General features: G+C 53.6%; 1 protein-coding gene across 1 annotated transcript in view; it reads right to left on the reverse strand.

The window, feature by feature from the left end:
• Positions 1 to 14,610, reverse strand: part of LOC135880332 (receptor-type tyrosine-protein phosphatase T-like) — an 88,039-nt gene that overhangs the window by 32,424 nt on the left and 41,005 nt on the right. The window contains exons 8-12 of the mRNA XM_065406597.1: positions 14,151 to 14,248; positions 9,737 to 9,929; positions 4,559 to 4,670; positions 2,823 to 3,078; positions 153 to 192 (exon numbers count right to left, since the gene is read on the reverse strand). Of these exons, the coding sequence (XP_065262669.1) occupies positions 153 to 192; positions 2,823 to 3,078; positions 4,559 to 4,670; positions 9,737 to 9,929; positions 14,151 to 14,248 (699 nt within the window). The remainder of the gene's footprint in view (positions 1 to 152; positions 193 to 2,822; positions 3,079 to 4,558; positions 4,671 to 9,736; positions 9,930 to 14,150; positions 14,249 to 14,610) is intronic.

Below are 14,610 nucleotides of genomic sequence, written 5' to 3' on the forward strand. Positions count from 1 at the left end.
TGAGCCACCTGCCCCCAGCATGGCAGAGCCCGTTTGTCGGGGTCCAAGCTAGTTCTACTCTGCGCTAAACGAGAGTTCCTAATAAAAGGAAGGGGGTGGAGGGGATTTCTCCCGGGCACTGGGTCAAAGCCAGGCCACAACGGGCTGCTTACCAACGGAGAAGTCATAGCGCACACAGCTGGATTTCTCCATCTATGGAAGAGACAGAGAGGGATGAGTCCAAAGTAGCCATTTCTATCAATGCCTTGTGATCCCTGAGATAAGGGCTCCAGGCACGGATCGCTGTGTGCTTCACAAACATCACTTCTAGGGCTGTCAAGCCATTAATCACACTAGTTAAACAATAACAGAATACCATTTATTTAAATATTTTTGGATGTTTTCTACATTTTCAAAACATTTATTTCAAGTACAACACAGAATACAAAGTGTACAGTGCTCACTTCATATTTATTTTTATTACAAATATCTGCACATAAAAAAACAAAAGAAATAGTATTTTTCAATTCACCTCATACAAGTACCACAATGCAATCTCTTTGTTATGAAAGTGCAACTTACAAATGTTGGTTTTTTTGTTACATAACTGCACTCAAAGACAAAACAGTGTAAAACTTCAGAGCCTACAAGTCCACTCAGTCCTACTTCTTGTTCAGCCAATCGCTCAGACAAACAAGTTTGTTTACATTTGCAGTAGATAATGCTGCCCGCTTCTTGTCCACAATGTCACCTGAAAGAGAGAACAGGCGTTCGCGTGGCACTGTTGTAGCCGGCGTTGCAAGATATTTACGTGCCAGATGCGCTAAAGAGTCATGTGTCCCTTCATGCTTCAACCACCATTCCAGGGGACATGCATCCATGCTGATGACGGGTTCTGCTCGATAACTATCCAAAGCAGTGCGGACCAACACATGTTCATTTTCATCATCAGAGTCAGATGCCACAAGCAGGAGGTTGATTTTCCTTTTTGGTGGTTCAGGTTCTGTAGTTTCTGCACCAGAGTGTTGCTCTTTTAAGACTTCTGAAAGCATGCTCCACACCCCGTCCCGATCAGATTTTGGAAGGCACTTCAGATTCTTAAACCTTGGGTCGAGTGCTGTAGCTATCTTTAGAAATCTCACATTGGTACCTTCTTTGTGTTTTGTCAAATCTGCAGTGAAATTGTTCTTAAAACGAACAACATGTGCTGGGCCATCATCCGAGACTGCTATAACATGAAATAGATGGCAGAGTGCGGGTAAAAGAGCCGGAGACATACAATTCTCCCGCAAGGAGTTCAGTCACAAATTTAATGAACGCATTTATTTTTTTTAAACAAGCATCATCAGCAGGGAAGCATGTCCTCTGGAATGGTGGCCGAAGCATGCAGGGCATACAAATGTTTAGCATATCTGGCACGTAAATATCTTGCAATGCCAGCTACAAAAGTGCCATGCGAACGCCTGTTCTCACGTTCAGGTGATATTGTAAATAAGAAGCAGGCAGCATTATTTCCCGTAAATGTAAACAAACTTATTTGTCTTAGCGACTGGCTGAACAAGAAGTAGGACTGAGTGGACTTGTGGGCTCTAGAGTTTTACATTATTTTGTTTTTGAATGCAGGTTTTTTTGTACATAGTTCTACATTTGGGGGGAGGGATAGCTCAGTGGTTTGAGCATTGGCCTGCTAAACCCAGGGTTGTGAGTTCAATCCTTGAGGGGGGCCACTTAGGGATCTGGGGCAAAATCAGTACTTGGTCCTGCTAATGAAGGCAGGGGGCTGGACTCAATGACCTTTCAAGGTCCCTTCCAGCTCTAGGAGATAGGATATCTCCATTAAAATTTAAAAAATTTGTAATTTTAACTTTCATGATAAAGAGATTGCACTACAGTACTTATATGAGGTGAACTGAAAAATACTATTTCTTTTGTTTATCATTTTTACAGTGCAAATATTTCTAATCAAAAATAATAATATAAAGTGAGCACTGTACACTTTGTATTCTGTGTTGTAATTGAAATCAATATATTTGAAAATGTAGAAAAACATCCAAAACTATTTAATAACTTTCAATTAGTATTCTATTGTTTAACAGTGCGATTAAAACTGCGATTAATCGTGATTAATTTTTTTAATCGCGATTAATTTTTTGAGTTAATCACGTGAGTTAACTGCGATTAATCGACAGCCTTAATCATCTCCCTGTAAGATATTGTCCTGACTTTATGGATGGGGAAACCGAGGCAGAGCCGGGCTCAGTGACTTTGCACCTGGATATTACGGGGGTTGGTGCCCTAAAATCCTAAAGCTTAGCTCAAATTAGAGAAAATAAATTCCATTACTTCGGCTTTGCCCAGGCCACACAGCAAACCATCAGCATGGCCTGAAATAGAACCCAGGCATCCTGGCTGCCAGCCTCTTGCTCTAACCATTAGACACACTCCCCGCACTGTCTCGGCCTGTGGATGGGCTCCCAAGGGCAAGTGTTGGAAGCCCCATCTCAGGAGTTAGCTTTGGGCTGGACAAACCCTAATAAAATGGACCAGTGGAGCTTGGGGGTGGGCGAAGCATGGACCAGATGTGGCCCAACAGGCCGTTCCCAGCCTCCACAGTGTGAAGGGGCGGGAGCAGTATCCCACCCACAGGGGCCATCCCGCTGCACTGCTTGGAGACGGCCATGGGGTGGGCAGCCAGGTCCTCCCCGTCTCTGATACCCCAGTCTCGGCTGCCACCGCCCAGCCTGCCCACTGCAGCATGGGCAGCCCTGAGCGAAGCCACTCCTGGCCTGGGAGAAGCCGAAGCCCAGGGGAGCGGTCAGCGTGCCAGGGGAATCGAGAGCTACCTGGTTCCAGCGGCTGACGACGCGGACGAAGGCCGTGTAGTTCCTGTGGGGGCGGAGGGGAGCATTGTAGTACCCGTAGTGACGGGTCCCGTCGCCCAGCACAAAGTCAGTCGGGCCTGTGAGGTTGTGCGCAGGGAGCACGGCAGCCAGGTACACGTCGTGCTCCAGGCTGGAGTTGAACGGCTGCAGACCTGGTGAGTGGCAGGCGTCCGCTTCGCTGCCGTTCTGCAGCGCAGATACAATGATCTGATACTCCCTGCAAGGGAGGAGTTAGCCAGACGGGGGGTGATGGGGAACTGAACGGGGCAGGGGAGGGGTGTGACGAAGTGGGTCTGTTCTTAATGTTTCCTCTGAATACTGTGTGGGTGCCTCAGTTTCCCCTATGCATTTCTTAAGTCTCTAGGTGGTGGGGAAAGGCCAGTGTGCATGAATCACTGACACTCTGTCTCCCTGGCAACAAATGGCCAGGGCCCCTTCCCCCCATGCAAGGAAATAGCTAAAGGTGAACAAAGAGATCAGGTGACCTCCTGGCCCAGGAAAGAGACAAAGTCCAGAGAAGGAGGGGCTAGAGGGGTTTTTCAGAGTTGGAGCTACCTGGGGACTAGGAGTGAGGGCAGACGGGGGTGTCTGGCTCTCTGAAACCCAGAATGGACCCGACCGAGGGGTCCCGTTCGCCGCTGTACCTACAAGCTCTGTTTTAGACCGTGTTCCTGTCATCTAATAAACCTCTGTGTTACTGGCTGGCTAAGAGTCACGTCTGACTGGGAAGTGGGGGTGCATGCAGGTCTTCTGGCTTCCCCAGGACCCCGCCTGGGCGGACTCGCTGTGGGAAGCACACGGAGGGGCATATGCTGAATGCTCCCAGGAGAGACCCAGGAGGTGAAGCCGTGTGAGCTTCTTGCCCTGAAGATGGTCTGCTCCAAGGGAGAGGAGGCTCCCCAAAGTCCTGACTGGGTTTGTGGGGAGCAGTTCCAGAGCATCGCCCGGGGACTCCGTGACAAGGGGTTAGCCAGACGGGGGCTGAGGGGTGACGGGGGAACTGAACGGGGCAGGAGAGGGGTTAGCCGGACGGGGGCTGAGGGGTGACGGGGGAACTGAACGGGGCAGGGGAAGGGTTAGCCGGATGGGGGCTGAGGGGGAACGGGGGAACTGAACGGGGCAGGGGAGGGGTTAGCCAGACGGGGGCCCGAGGGGTGATGGGGGAACTGAACGGGGCAGGGGAGGGTTTAGCCGGATGGGGGCTGAGGAGTGATGCGGGAAACGCAGGGTGACTATCAGGGAAAATTCCTGCCGCAGGCTGGGCCAGGCTGGGGAACCCTCCGGGAATGGGGGAGCCCATCGCTGGGTGTTTATCACCAGACTGGACAAAGCCGTGGAGAACAAAGCTCCCCAGCCCATCACCCCACCCACAGGGGCTGCTCGGAGGTTTCGGTGAAAGCTCCGTGGGGAAGGGGCCCGGGCGTCCCGTTCCCTCTGGGAAGTGCCCCGCACCCCTTTGGGCGCTATATGATACACACATACTAATAATGACCGGCAGCACCTCCTGACACCTTCCAGCCACGTGACCGCAGCCGGGGGGGCTGGCGCCCAGGCCAGGGCAGGGTGGGCTAAGCACACCCCCGGGCGTGGTGACGTGCTGTGCGCGGCTGAGGCCTCTGGCTGCAAAGACCCCTCGCTGATTCCAGGGGGTGTTTTCCTGCGGGTAGCAGCAATACTCCCTGCTGAGCTGCGCGTACCTGATGGGTCCATGTTGCTCAGGGAAGGGCTGCAGGGGGAGCAGAGCCGTCCCGCTCGACGGGGAGATGCTGTAGACGCTCAGGGTGGTGACGTTGGCGGGGATGGCCGGCTCTGCAGGGATTAACCAAAGGGCAAAGCGTCAGCGGGCAGCATCGCATGCTGTCTGGGAGACAGGAAGGGCCCCTCTGACAGCCAGAGGCACCGGCCCGTTTTGGGGGTGCTGCCAAGAGAGTGGTGCTGGAGACGCACTGCCAGGCTGTCTGGGCATAAACCCCCCTGCTCCTGCCCTGCTGTGCCTGGCCTGGGGTGAAGGGAGTGCACAGCATGGAGGTGAGCGCCACGCCGCACTCGGCTGAGCTTGGCACGCTGGGCCTGTGCTCTCCTGGGACACAGCACCGGGGAAAGGAGAGGGGCCGGGAGCCAGGCCAGAGAGATCTGGGAGTGGTTTTTGGTCCGTGCCCTGGTCCTCGGCTCCCTCAGACTCATCCTAGAGCAGGGACATTGTAACAATGCTGCCTCTAGTGGGACACAACTGAGAGGATCAATTCTGGACAAACCGCTCAGAGCAGGATAGTTACAGGCCCAGGCTGGTGGTTTTCCACCTCTAAGGCAGACAGACAGAGAGGACTTCGGTCTCACCCCGCTGGCTAACCAGAAGTCACCCAAGCAATTCCCTTAGACACTCCAGAAGTAAGAAGCAGGAGTGAAGACAAGATGAAGGAGATACAGCTGCCTTTTCTAGTCCTTTTGCCATGTGGCTTGTGCTTCCTTTGTTCCAAAGACAAGCTGCCCAGCACATGGCCTGGAAAAACCTCACAGTTCTGTCCATAGGCCTGTCCCTGCCTTGCTGAGTCACAATGCGTATCTGCCTTCTCTCAATGGGTCAGTTGTGTAGCTGATGACCGTCCTTAATGGGCCATCAAGCAGGCTAGCAGTGCTGATGCCAAATTGTCTGGGGTGTCACTGTGACAGGTTATCTGCCCCGCCCCTCTTCCAGAGCCCGCTGGCTGTCCCAATGAAGTGCAGAGAGGTTTCCAGCTATGCAGCACCCGTAGCTTTATTTACACACAGGATTCTCCCACCACCAGTGTTGGGCTATATACAAGGCTTGCGGGGTTAGTTCCCTCTTTCTAAGCAGTCAGCCCACAGCTCAGAGCCTGACCTTTCCCTGGCTGGGCTTTCCTTCTCATAGACTCATAGACTCATAGACTTTAAGGTCAGAAGGGACCAATATGGTCATCTAGTCTGACCTCCCGCATGATGCAGGCCACAAAAGCTGACTCACCCACAACAGAATCTTCCAGCCTGCGACCCCTGCCCTATGCTGCGGAGGAAGGCGAAAAACCTCCAGGGCCTCTGCCAATCTACCCTGGAGGAAAATTCCTTCCCGACCCCAAATATGGCGATCAGCAGAACCCCGAGCATACAGGCAAGATTCTACAGCCGGACTCTCATTTTACCCGCTATGGCCCGTTAATGCCTATTTGACTAAAATCACATTATCCCATCAAACCATTCCCTCCATAAACTTATCAAGCCTAATCTTGAAGCCAGAGAGGTCCTTTGCCCCCACCGTTTCCCTCGGAAGGCTGTTCCAAAATTTTACCCCTCTGACGGTCAGAAACCTTCGTCTAATTTCAAGCCTAAACTTCCCCACGGCCAGTTTATATCCATTCGTTCTCGTATCCACATTACTACTAAGCTGAAATAATTCCTCTCCCTCCTTGGTATTAATCCCTTTGATATATTTAAAGAGAGCAATCATATCCCCCCTCAGCCTTCTTTTGGTTAGGCTAAACAAACCGAGCTCCTCGAGTCTCCTTTCATAGGAAAGGTTTTCCATTCCTCGGATCATCCTAGTGGCCCTTCTCTGTACCCGTTCCAGTTTGAGTTCATCCTTTTTAAACATAGGAGACCAGAACTGCACACAGTACTCCAAATGAGGTCTCACCAGCGCCTTGTATAACGGAAGCAGCACCTCCCTGTCCCTACTAGAAATACCTCGCCTAACGCATCCCAAGATCGCATTAGCTTTTTTCACAGCCACGTCACATTGCCGACTCATAGTCATCCTGCGATCAACCAGGACTCCGAGGTCCTTCTCCTCCTCCGTCACTTCCAACCTATGCGTCCCTAACTTATAACTAAAATTCTTGTTAGTCATCCCTAAATGCATCACCTTACACTTCCCACTATTGAATCTCATCCTATTATTGTTACTCCAATTTACAAGGTCATCCAAGTCTCCCTGCAAAATATCCCGATCCTTCTCCGAATTGGCAATACCTCCCAACTTTGTGTCATCCGCAAACTTTATCAGCCCACTCCTACATTCGGTTCCGAGGTCAGTAACGAATAGATTAAATAAAATCGGACCCAAAACCGAACCTTGAGGAACCCCACTGGTGACCTCCCTCCAACCCGACAGTTCCCCTTTCAGTACTACCCGCTGCAGTCTCCCCTTTAACCAGTTCTTTATCCACCTCTGGATTTTCATATCCATCCCCATCTTTTCTAATTTAACCAGTAATTCCTCGTGCGGCACAGTATCAAACGCTTTACTAAAATCTAGGTAAATTAGATCCACCGCATTTCCTTTATCTAGAAGGTCTGTTACTTTCTCAAAAAAGGAGATCAAGTTGGTTTGGCACGATCTTCCTTTCGTAAACCCATGTTGTAATTTGTCCCAATTGCCATTCACCTCAAGGTCCTTAACTACTTTTTCCTTCAAGATTTTTTCCAAGACCTTGCATACTACAGAAGTTAAACTAACAGGCCTGTAGTTACCCGGGTCACTTTTTATCCCCTTCTTGAAAATAGGAACCACATTAGCTATTTTCCAGTCCATCGGTACCTCCCCCGAGTTTACAGATTTATTAAAAATTATCGCCAAGGGGCTTGCAATTTCTCGCGCCAGCTCCTTCAATATTCTAGGATGAAGATCATCTGGTCCACCCGATTTAGTCCCATTTAGCTGGTCAAGTTTGGCTTCCACCTCTGATACTTTGATGTCAATCGCCCCTCCTTTATTCCCCTCTGTCCCGCTCCCTCTATTCCTAAGCCCTTCATTAGCCTTATTAAACACCGATGCAAAATATTCATTTAGATATTGTGCCATGCTTAGATTGTCCTTAATCTCCACTCCATCTGCAAGCTTCAGTGGCCCCACTTCCTCTTTCTTTGTTTTCTTCCTATTTATATGGCTATAAAACCTCTTACTATTGGATTTAATTCCCCTCGCGAGGTCCAACTCTACACGGCTTTTGGCCTTTCTCACCGCATCCCTACATGCTCTGACCTCAATAAGGTAGGTTTCTTTGCCGATCTCTCCTCTCTTCCATTCTTTGTACGCTTTCTGTTTTTTCTTAATCGCCCCTTTGAGACGCCCGCTCATCCAGCTGGGTCTAATTCCCCTGCCTACTGACCGTTTCCCCTTTCTCGGGATACAGGCCTCGGACAGCTCGTGCAACTTCAGCTTGAAATAATCCCAGGCCTCATCTGCCTTTAGCTCTCTAAGTATGTTAGCCCAATCCACTTCCCTAAGTAGTTGCCTTAATTTATTAAAGTTGGCCTTTTTGAAATCGTAAACCTTAGTCACAGTCATAGTTTTATTTCTGTTAACCCTTCCATTTAGTTTAAACCAAATTAGCTCATGGTCACTCGAGCCAAGGTTGTCCCCTACAACCATTTCCTCAACGAGGTCCTCACTACTCACCAGCACCAAATCTAAAATGGCATCCCCCCTCGTCGGTTCAGCTACTACTTGATGAAGGAATTCATCTGCTAGCACGTCTAGAAACATCTGAGCCCTATTATTGTTACTAGCATTTGTTCCCCAATCTATGTCTGGGAAGTTAAAGTCCCCCATGATCACACAGCTCTTATTAGTTTTTACTTCCTTAAAAACATTAAATAGTTCTCTGTCCGCATCCAGGCTAGATCCCGGCGGTCTATAGCACACCCCAAGCAGTATCTCAGGGGAGGCTCTAGTAGTTCTTTTACCCAGTGTAATTGTTGCCCAGACAGACTCCGTCTTATCCATTCCATCACTTATTATTTCTTTACATTTTAGCTCATTATTGACATACAACGCCACACCCCCACCTTTACCTTTTTTCCGGTCATTCCTAAACAGCACATATCCTTCCATACCTGTACTCCAGTCATGACTACCATTCCACCACGTTTCGGTTATTCCTACGATATCAGGTTTCATTTCTTGGACCAGGAGCTCCAATTCCTCCATTTTGTTACCTAGGCTTCTCGCATTGGTGTATAAACATCTTACCATATGCTGTCTATCTTTTCTCCCATTAGTTGTGCACTTTGGTACGGACCCCGTAGTGTCCATCCGTCCCCTCCTTCTTATGTCCAATTCCCTACCCCTACCTATATCTGTGCTTTTCTCCTCGCCCTCTTTTTCAGTGTTGGAATCTGGCGTGGAGATCAACTGGACATCTCCCAACCGTCTCCCCCAAGTTCCTAGTTTAAAGCCCTTTTGATGAGATGAGCCAGCCTCCCTCCCAGAAGTCTATTTCCTTCCCTACTCAGGTGAAGTCCATCCCGCGAGAACAGCTGTCTGTCCCCGAAAGCCTCCCAGTGGCCATACATCCCAAAGCCCTCCTTATAGCACCACTCCCTTAGCCAGCTATTTATCCTCACAATCCTGTCTGCCCTTTGCTGTCCTTCTCTAGGAACAGGCAGAATCCCACTGAAGATAATCTGAGCCTCGACTTCCTTAAGCGTCTTCCCCAGCCTGGCATAATCTCCCTTGATTCTCTCTCTCTTCTGGCTCCCAGCCCTTGTAACTGCTGGCTTGGCAGGCCTGCAGGTGGAGCCAATCCCCAGGCCAGGCATCAGGTCTGTCTCACCAGCCCCAATCTATTTCTCTTGATTGGAGCTGGCTGAGCAGGGGTAATTAGGTGCTTTTGCTACAGTCACCCAGAAGCACAGCACAAGTTTGAACTACAGACAGTACAGAGCCAATACTTATAACTTTAAATACAAAAATGATACATGCACCCAGACAGCATAATCATTACCAGCAAATCATAACCTTTTCATAGACACCTTACTTGACTTTCTTTGTACAAGATTTGGTGCCACTATATGACCTTGGTTGCAACAGTGATCTATACGGTCACAGTTCATGTCAATAACGTCACAGAGGCCCTTACCAGAGATGTTGGTTTCAAAGTCCCAGCGCGACGCCTGCCCAAGGCCGGCAGCCGTGAGGCCCTGGATTGTCACCGTGTAGTTGGTCCCGTGTCTCCAGGACTGCAGCAGGTACTTGGTGACCGACTGATTCACCCGCAGCTCCTCGACCTCGAGGAAATCGCTGTCGTACTCTCTCCTGGCCGTGATGTTCAGCTAGAGAAAGGAACGTGGCTCTGGAGAAGAGCCGTTCTGACCCCCAGCCCCGCCTGATACACAGGGCACAAGCCCCACGTTGCTGGGCATTGCCTGGGCACACCTGTGCCAGCAGGGACTTCGCCCCCCTCCCCCTCCAGCACGGCAGAGCTGCCCAGCCCAGCAGCACCGGGGAGTTTCTCCTTTCTCTGCGGCAGCTGGCACGGCCACCTGGGCAGCAGGACGGGCACTGCTCAGGTAGGGTGAATGCCCAGGGCCGCTCCCGTCACAGGAGTCCCCCATTTGTCAGTGTCCCCCGGGACAGTGCTGGGCTGGACTGGGGTGAATGTTACTCAGGGGCAGCTGGCCTGGAACCCTCCCGCACCAGCTCTGGCTCGGTGCTGTTATCGCTTTCGCTGTGTTTAGCTGGGCCCCTCCAGCACCCCAGGCCCAGCCCCCGAGGAGCCTGCCACAGCCCACAGGTGCTGACGGGGCCGAGTGCAAACAGAGCGCTGCTGAACGGGTGCTTGTCTTTCCGTTCAGAATACAGTGCCCGACACAGGTCCCGAGCTCGCCTGGCCAGCCAGCGGCACGTACTGAAACGCCCACACCCCGGCCCTGGCTGTACCCAGCCCATGGGAAGAAAGGAGCCTGACTGTTGTGGACCGGAGGTGGGAGGGGATTCCAGAGCCAGAGGGCCCTGCCAGAGAACAGCCTGCCAGCGCAGCCTGCTGTTACACCAGGAGCTCTAGCCTCGGCCGGTCAGCAGAGATGAAAACCCAGAGCCGAGCGTCACCTGCAGGCTGCCTGCTCCCTCGCCCCCACCAGCCTCCTGGGGAGGCAGGCAGGGAACCCCACCCGAGTGCCCCTGGGCTACGAGTCATTTACCCCAGGATCTCCTGGGAGAGACGGCCCCTTGGCAGCGACCAAGGCCTAACCCAGACAGGGATTACAGGTGAAAAACAACTCCCTGGATCGCAGCAAAGACTAACAGGTGAGAGCCCGGAGCACAGCGGCACGGAGCCGCATGCTGCACCAGGCAGGAGCAGGGTCAGAGCCCGCACCACAGGGGCACGGAGCCACATGCTGCGCCAGGCAGGATCTGGGTGTGACGTTGCAGTCTATATGGTTTTATAAAAATATGCTAATGAGTGGGAATATAATGTAACTAGAATATGCTTCATGCAAAAGGTCTCTTGTAAGGTATCATTACAAAGCTTATAATCTACTGAGTGTGCTCATCCTATTTGTATAAATGTACCACTCTTGTATCTGAAACTAGAAATATGAAATATAACTCTGAGGGCCTATTGTAATTATGCAAAGTGTGTGGGCCATTAATGGTGGTTTGGAATCTTGATGGCTCCCATTAACCAGGACAATTGTCTGTAGATGGCTCTGTTTTACTTGCAAGTCTTCCAGTATACGCATGCGCTGGCAAGTGGGTAATGAAGGCTTGCAGTGACAAGTGATCATGTCACCTGAACTGGAATCCATCTTTAACCTGGTGCTTTTCCCATTCAGAAGGAGGGGTGGGAACCCAGAGAGGGACAAAGGATTACCGCCTTATGCAAAAGATATATAAGGGGGTGGAACAGAACAAAGGGGACTGCAGTTATAAGAAATCCCCTAGCTACCACCTGAGCTGGAACAAGGGCTGTACTGGGGAAAGGATTGGGCCCAGACTAGGAAGGCGTCCAGTCTGTGATAGAAGCTTATTGGAACATCTCTGAGGGTGAGATTTACCTGTATTCAGTTTTCTTATTGTATTAGGCTTAGACTTCTGTGTTTGTTCTGTCTGTTATTACTTGGAACCACTTCAATCCTACTTTTTATATTTAATAAAATCACTTTTTACTTATCAATTAACCCAGAGTATGTATTAATACGGGGGAGGGCAGACAGTTGTTCATTTCTCTCGATCAGTGTTATAGAGGGCAAACAATTTATGAGTTTATCCTGCATACGCTTTATACAGGGTAAAACGGGTTTATTTGGGGTTTGGACCCCACTGGGAGTTGGGCATCTGAGTGCTGGAGACAGGAACACTTCTTAAGCTGTTTTCAGTTAAGCCTGCAGCTTGTGGAGGACGTGGTTCAGACCTGGGGCTGTGTTTGCAGCAAGCAAGCATGTGTGGCTCAAACCAGGCAAGGGACTGAAGTCCCGAGCTGGCAAGGAAAACAGGCTCAGAGGTAATCTAGGCACATCGGGTGGCAGTTCCCAAAGGGGTTTCTGTGACCCAACCCGTCACACTGGGTCAGAGCCCGCAGCACAGGGGCACAGAGATGTGACGAACTGGGACTGTTCTTAATGTGGTCTTTGAATGCTGAGTGGGGAGTGTTGGCTGGGAAGGCAGGGGAGTGTGGCTAGGATGGTCTGCATGGGGGGATGGGAGACTGGCCGTGAGGGAAGATACCTGAGCATGTAACATGAGAACCCAGGAAGGGGTTAGAGGCCAGGTGACACCTTGGCCCGGGAAACTGAACAAAGGCTGGGGGAGGAGACGCTGGGGAGAGAGTTTCAGAGCTGGCTGGTGGAATGGCTGGGAGGCAGACGGGGCTCTGACCTCTCAAAGGGGCTGTGGTGCCCTGGGACCCCAAGATGCACCTAATTGGGCGGGGGGGGTCCTGTTGTCTGTGCCTGCAAGACCCGTCTTGGACTGTGTTCCTGTCGTCTAAATAAACCTTCTGCTTTACTGGCTGGCTGAGAGTCATGGTGAATCGCAGGAAGCCGGGGGTGCCGGGCCCTGTGTCCCCCCACACTCCATGACAGGAGCCACATGCTGCGCCAGGCAGGAGCCGGGTCAGAGCCCGCAGCACAGGGGCACGGAGCCGCATGCTGTGCCAGGCAGGAGCCGGGTGAGAGCCTGCAGCACAGGGGCACGGAGCCGCATGCTGCGCCAGGCAGGAGCCGGGTCAGAGCCCGCAGCACAGGGGCACAGAGCCGCATGCTGCGCCAGGCAGGAGCCAGGTGAGAGCCTGCAGCACAGGGGCACGGAGCCGCATGCTGCGCCAGGCAGGAGCCGGGTCAGAGCCCGCAGCACAGGGGCACGGAGCCGCATGCTGCACCGGGCAGGAGCCAGGTCGGAGCCTGCAGCACAGGGGCACGGAGCCGCATGCTGCACCGGGAAGGAGCCGGGTCAGAGCCCGCAGCACAGGGGCACGGAGCCGCATGCTGCACCGGGCAGGAGCCGGGTGAGAGCCCGCAGCACAGGGGCACAGAGCCGCATGCTGCACCGGGCAGGAGCCGGGTCAGAGCCTGCAGCACAGGGGCACGGAGCCGCATGCTGCACCGGGCAGGAGCCGGGTCAGAGCCCGCAGCACAGGGGCACGGAGCCGCATGCTGCACCAGGCAGGAGCCGGGTCAGAGCCCGCAGCACAGGGGCACGGAGCCGCATGCTGCACCGGGCAGGAGCCGGGTCAGAGCCTGCAGCACAGGGGCACGGAGCCGCATGCTGCACCGGGCAGGAGCCGGGTCAGAGCCCGCAGCACAGGGGCACGGAGCCGCATGCTGCACCGGGCAGGAGCCGGGTGAGAGCCCGCAGCACAGGGGCACAGAGCCGCATGCTGCACCGGGCAGGAGCCGGGTGAGAGCCCGCAGCACAGGGGCACGGAGCCGCATGCTGCGCCAGGCAGGAGCCGGGTCAGAGCCCGCAGCACAGGGGCACGGAGCCGCATGCTGCACCGGGCAGGAGCCGGGTCAGAGCCTGCAGCACAGGGGCACGGAGCCGCATGCTGCGCCAGGCAGGAGCCGGGTCAGAGCCTGCAGCACAGGGGCACGGAGCCGATTGCTGCGCCAGGCAGGAGCCGGGTCGGAGCCCGCAGCACAGGGGCACGGAGCCGCATGCTGCGCCACGCAGGAGCCGGGTGAGAGCCCGCAGCACAGGGGCACGGAGCCGCATGCTGCGCCAGGCAGGAGCCGGGTGAGAGCCCGCAGCACAGGGGCACACAGCAAGATGTATGCAATGCTGCAGACAGGAGGGATTGGGTAGTTTTAAACTCCCAACTGGCCATAAAGGGGGAAAGCTCAGGGAGGGCCAGGGAGGAGCTGGAGAGTGGGGGCGAGGTGCCCCTCGCTCTGGGGCAGGGCTCGGCGCTCCGGGAGGGGCAGCAGAGATGGATAATGACACCTGGATGATGCCCCCTGATGCTCCCTCCCTCTCTCGCTGTCCCTGCCCACTCAGACCATGCCCCAGGCTGAGACGCCCTCAGAGGCTGCCCAGCGAGTCGCTTGCCCCGGTACCTGGTACCCGACGATCGCCCCTTTGCAGGGCGGCAGCGGCTTCCACCTGAGGGTTTTGGTGCTGGGATCCGGCAGCTCGATCTCGGGTTGGTCTGGGGCTGAAAGAGAAGGAATCGCAGGTCACTGACCGGGCCCGGGGACGAGCCCCTGTGTGCAAAGCACTGGGAGGGGGCTCCCGGCACAGGGGTCAGCGCTCTGGGCGGTCCCTGCAGCAGGAGGGCGAGGGCTAGGCCCTGCCACCTCTCCTGGGCGGTGCTGCCTGGCTGGGCACGAGGAGCTGGCAGCGTCCTACAGCTCCTCCCCGGCAGCCCCTGGCAGCAGAGACACAGAGCTCCTGTCCCTGCTCCGGCTGCACGAGGGGCTCAGACACCACCGTGAGGGAAGGAATTTTCCTCCAGGGTAGATTGGCAGAGGCCCTGGAGGTTTTTCGCCTTCCTCCGCAGCATGGGGCAGGGGTCGC

This window comes from Emys orbicularis, chromosome 6 (assembly GCF_028017835.1).
Source record: "Emys orbicularis isolate rEmyOrb1 chromosome 6, rEmyOrb1.hap1, whole genome shotgun sequence".
Classification (NCBI taxonomy): Eukaryota; Metazoa; Chordata; order Testudines; family Emydidae; genus Emys; species Emys orbicularis.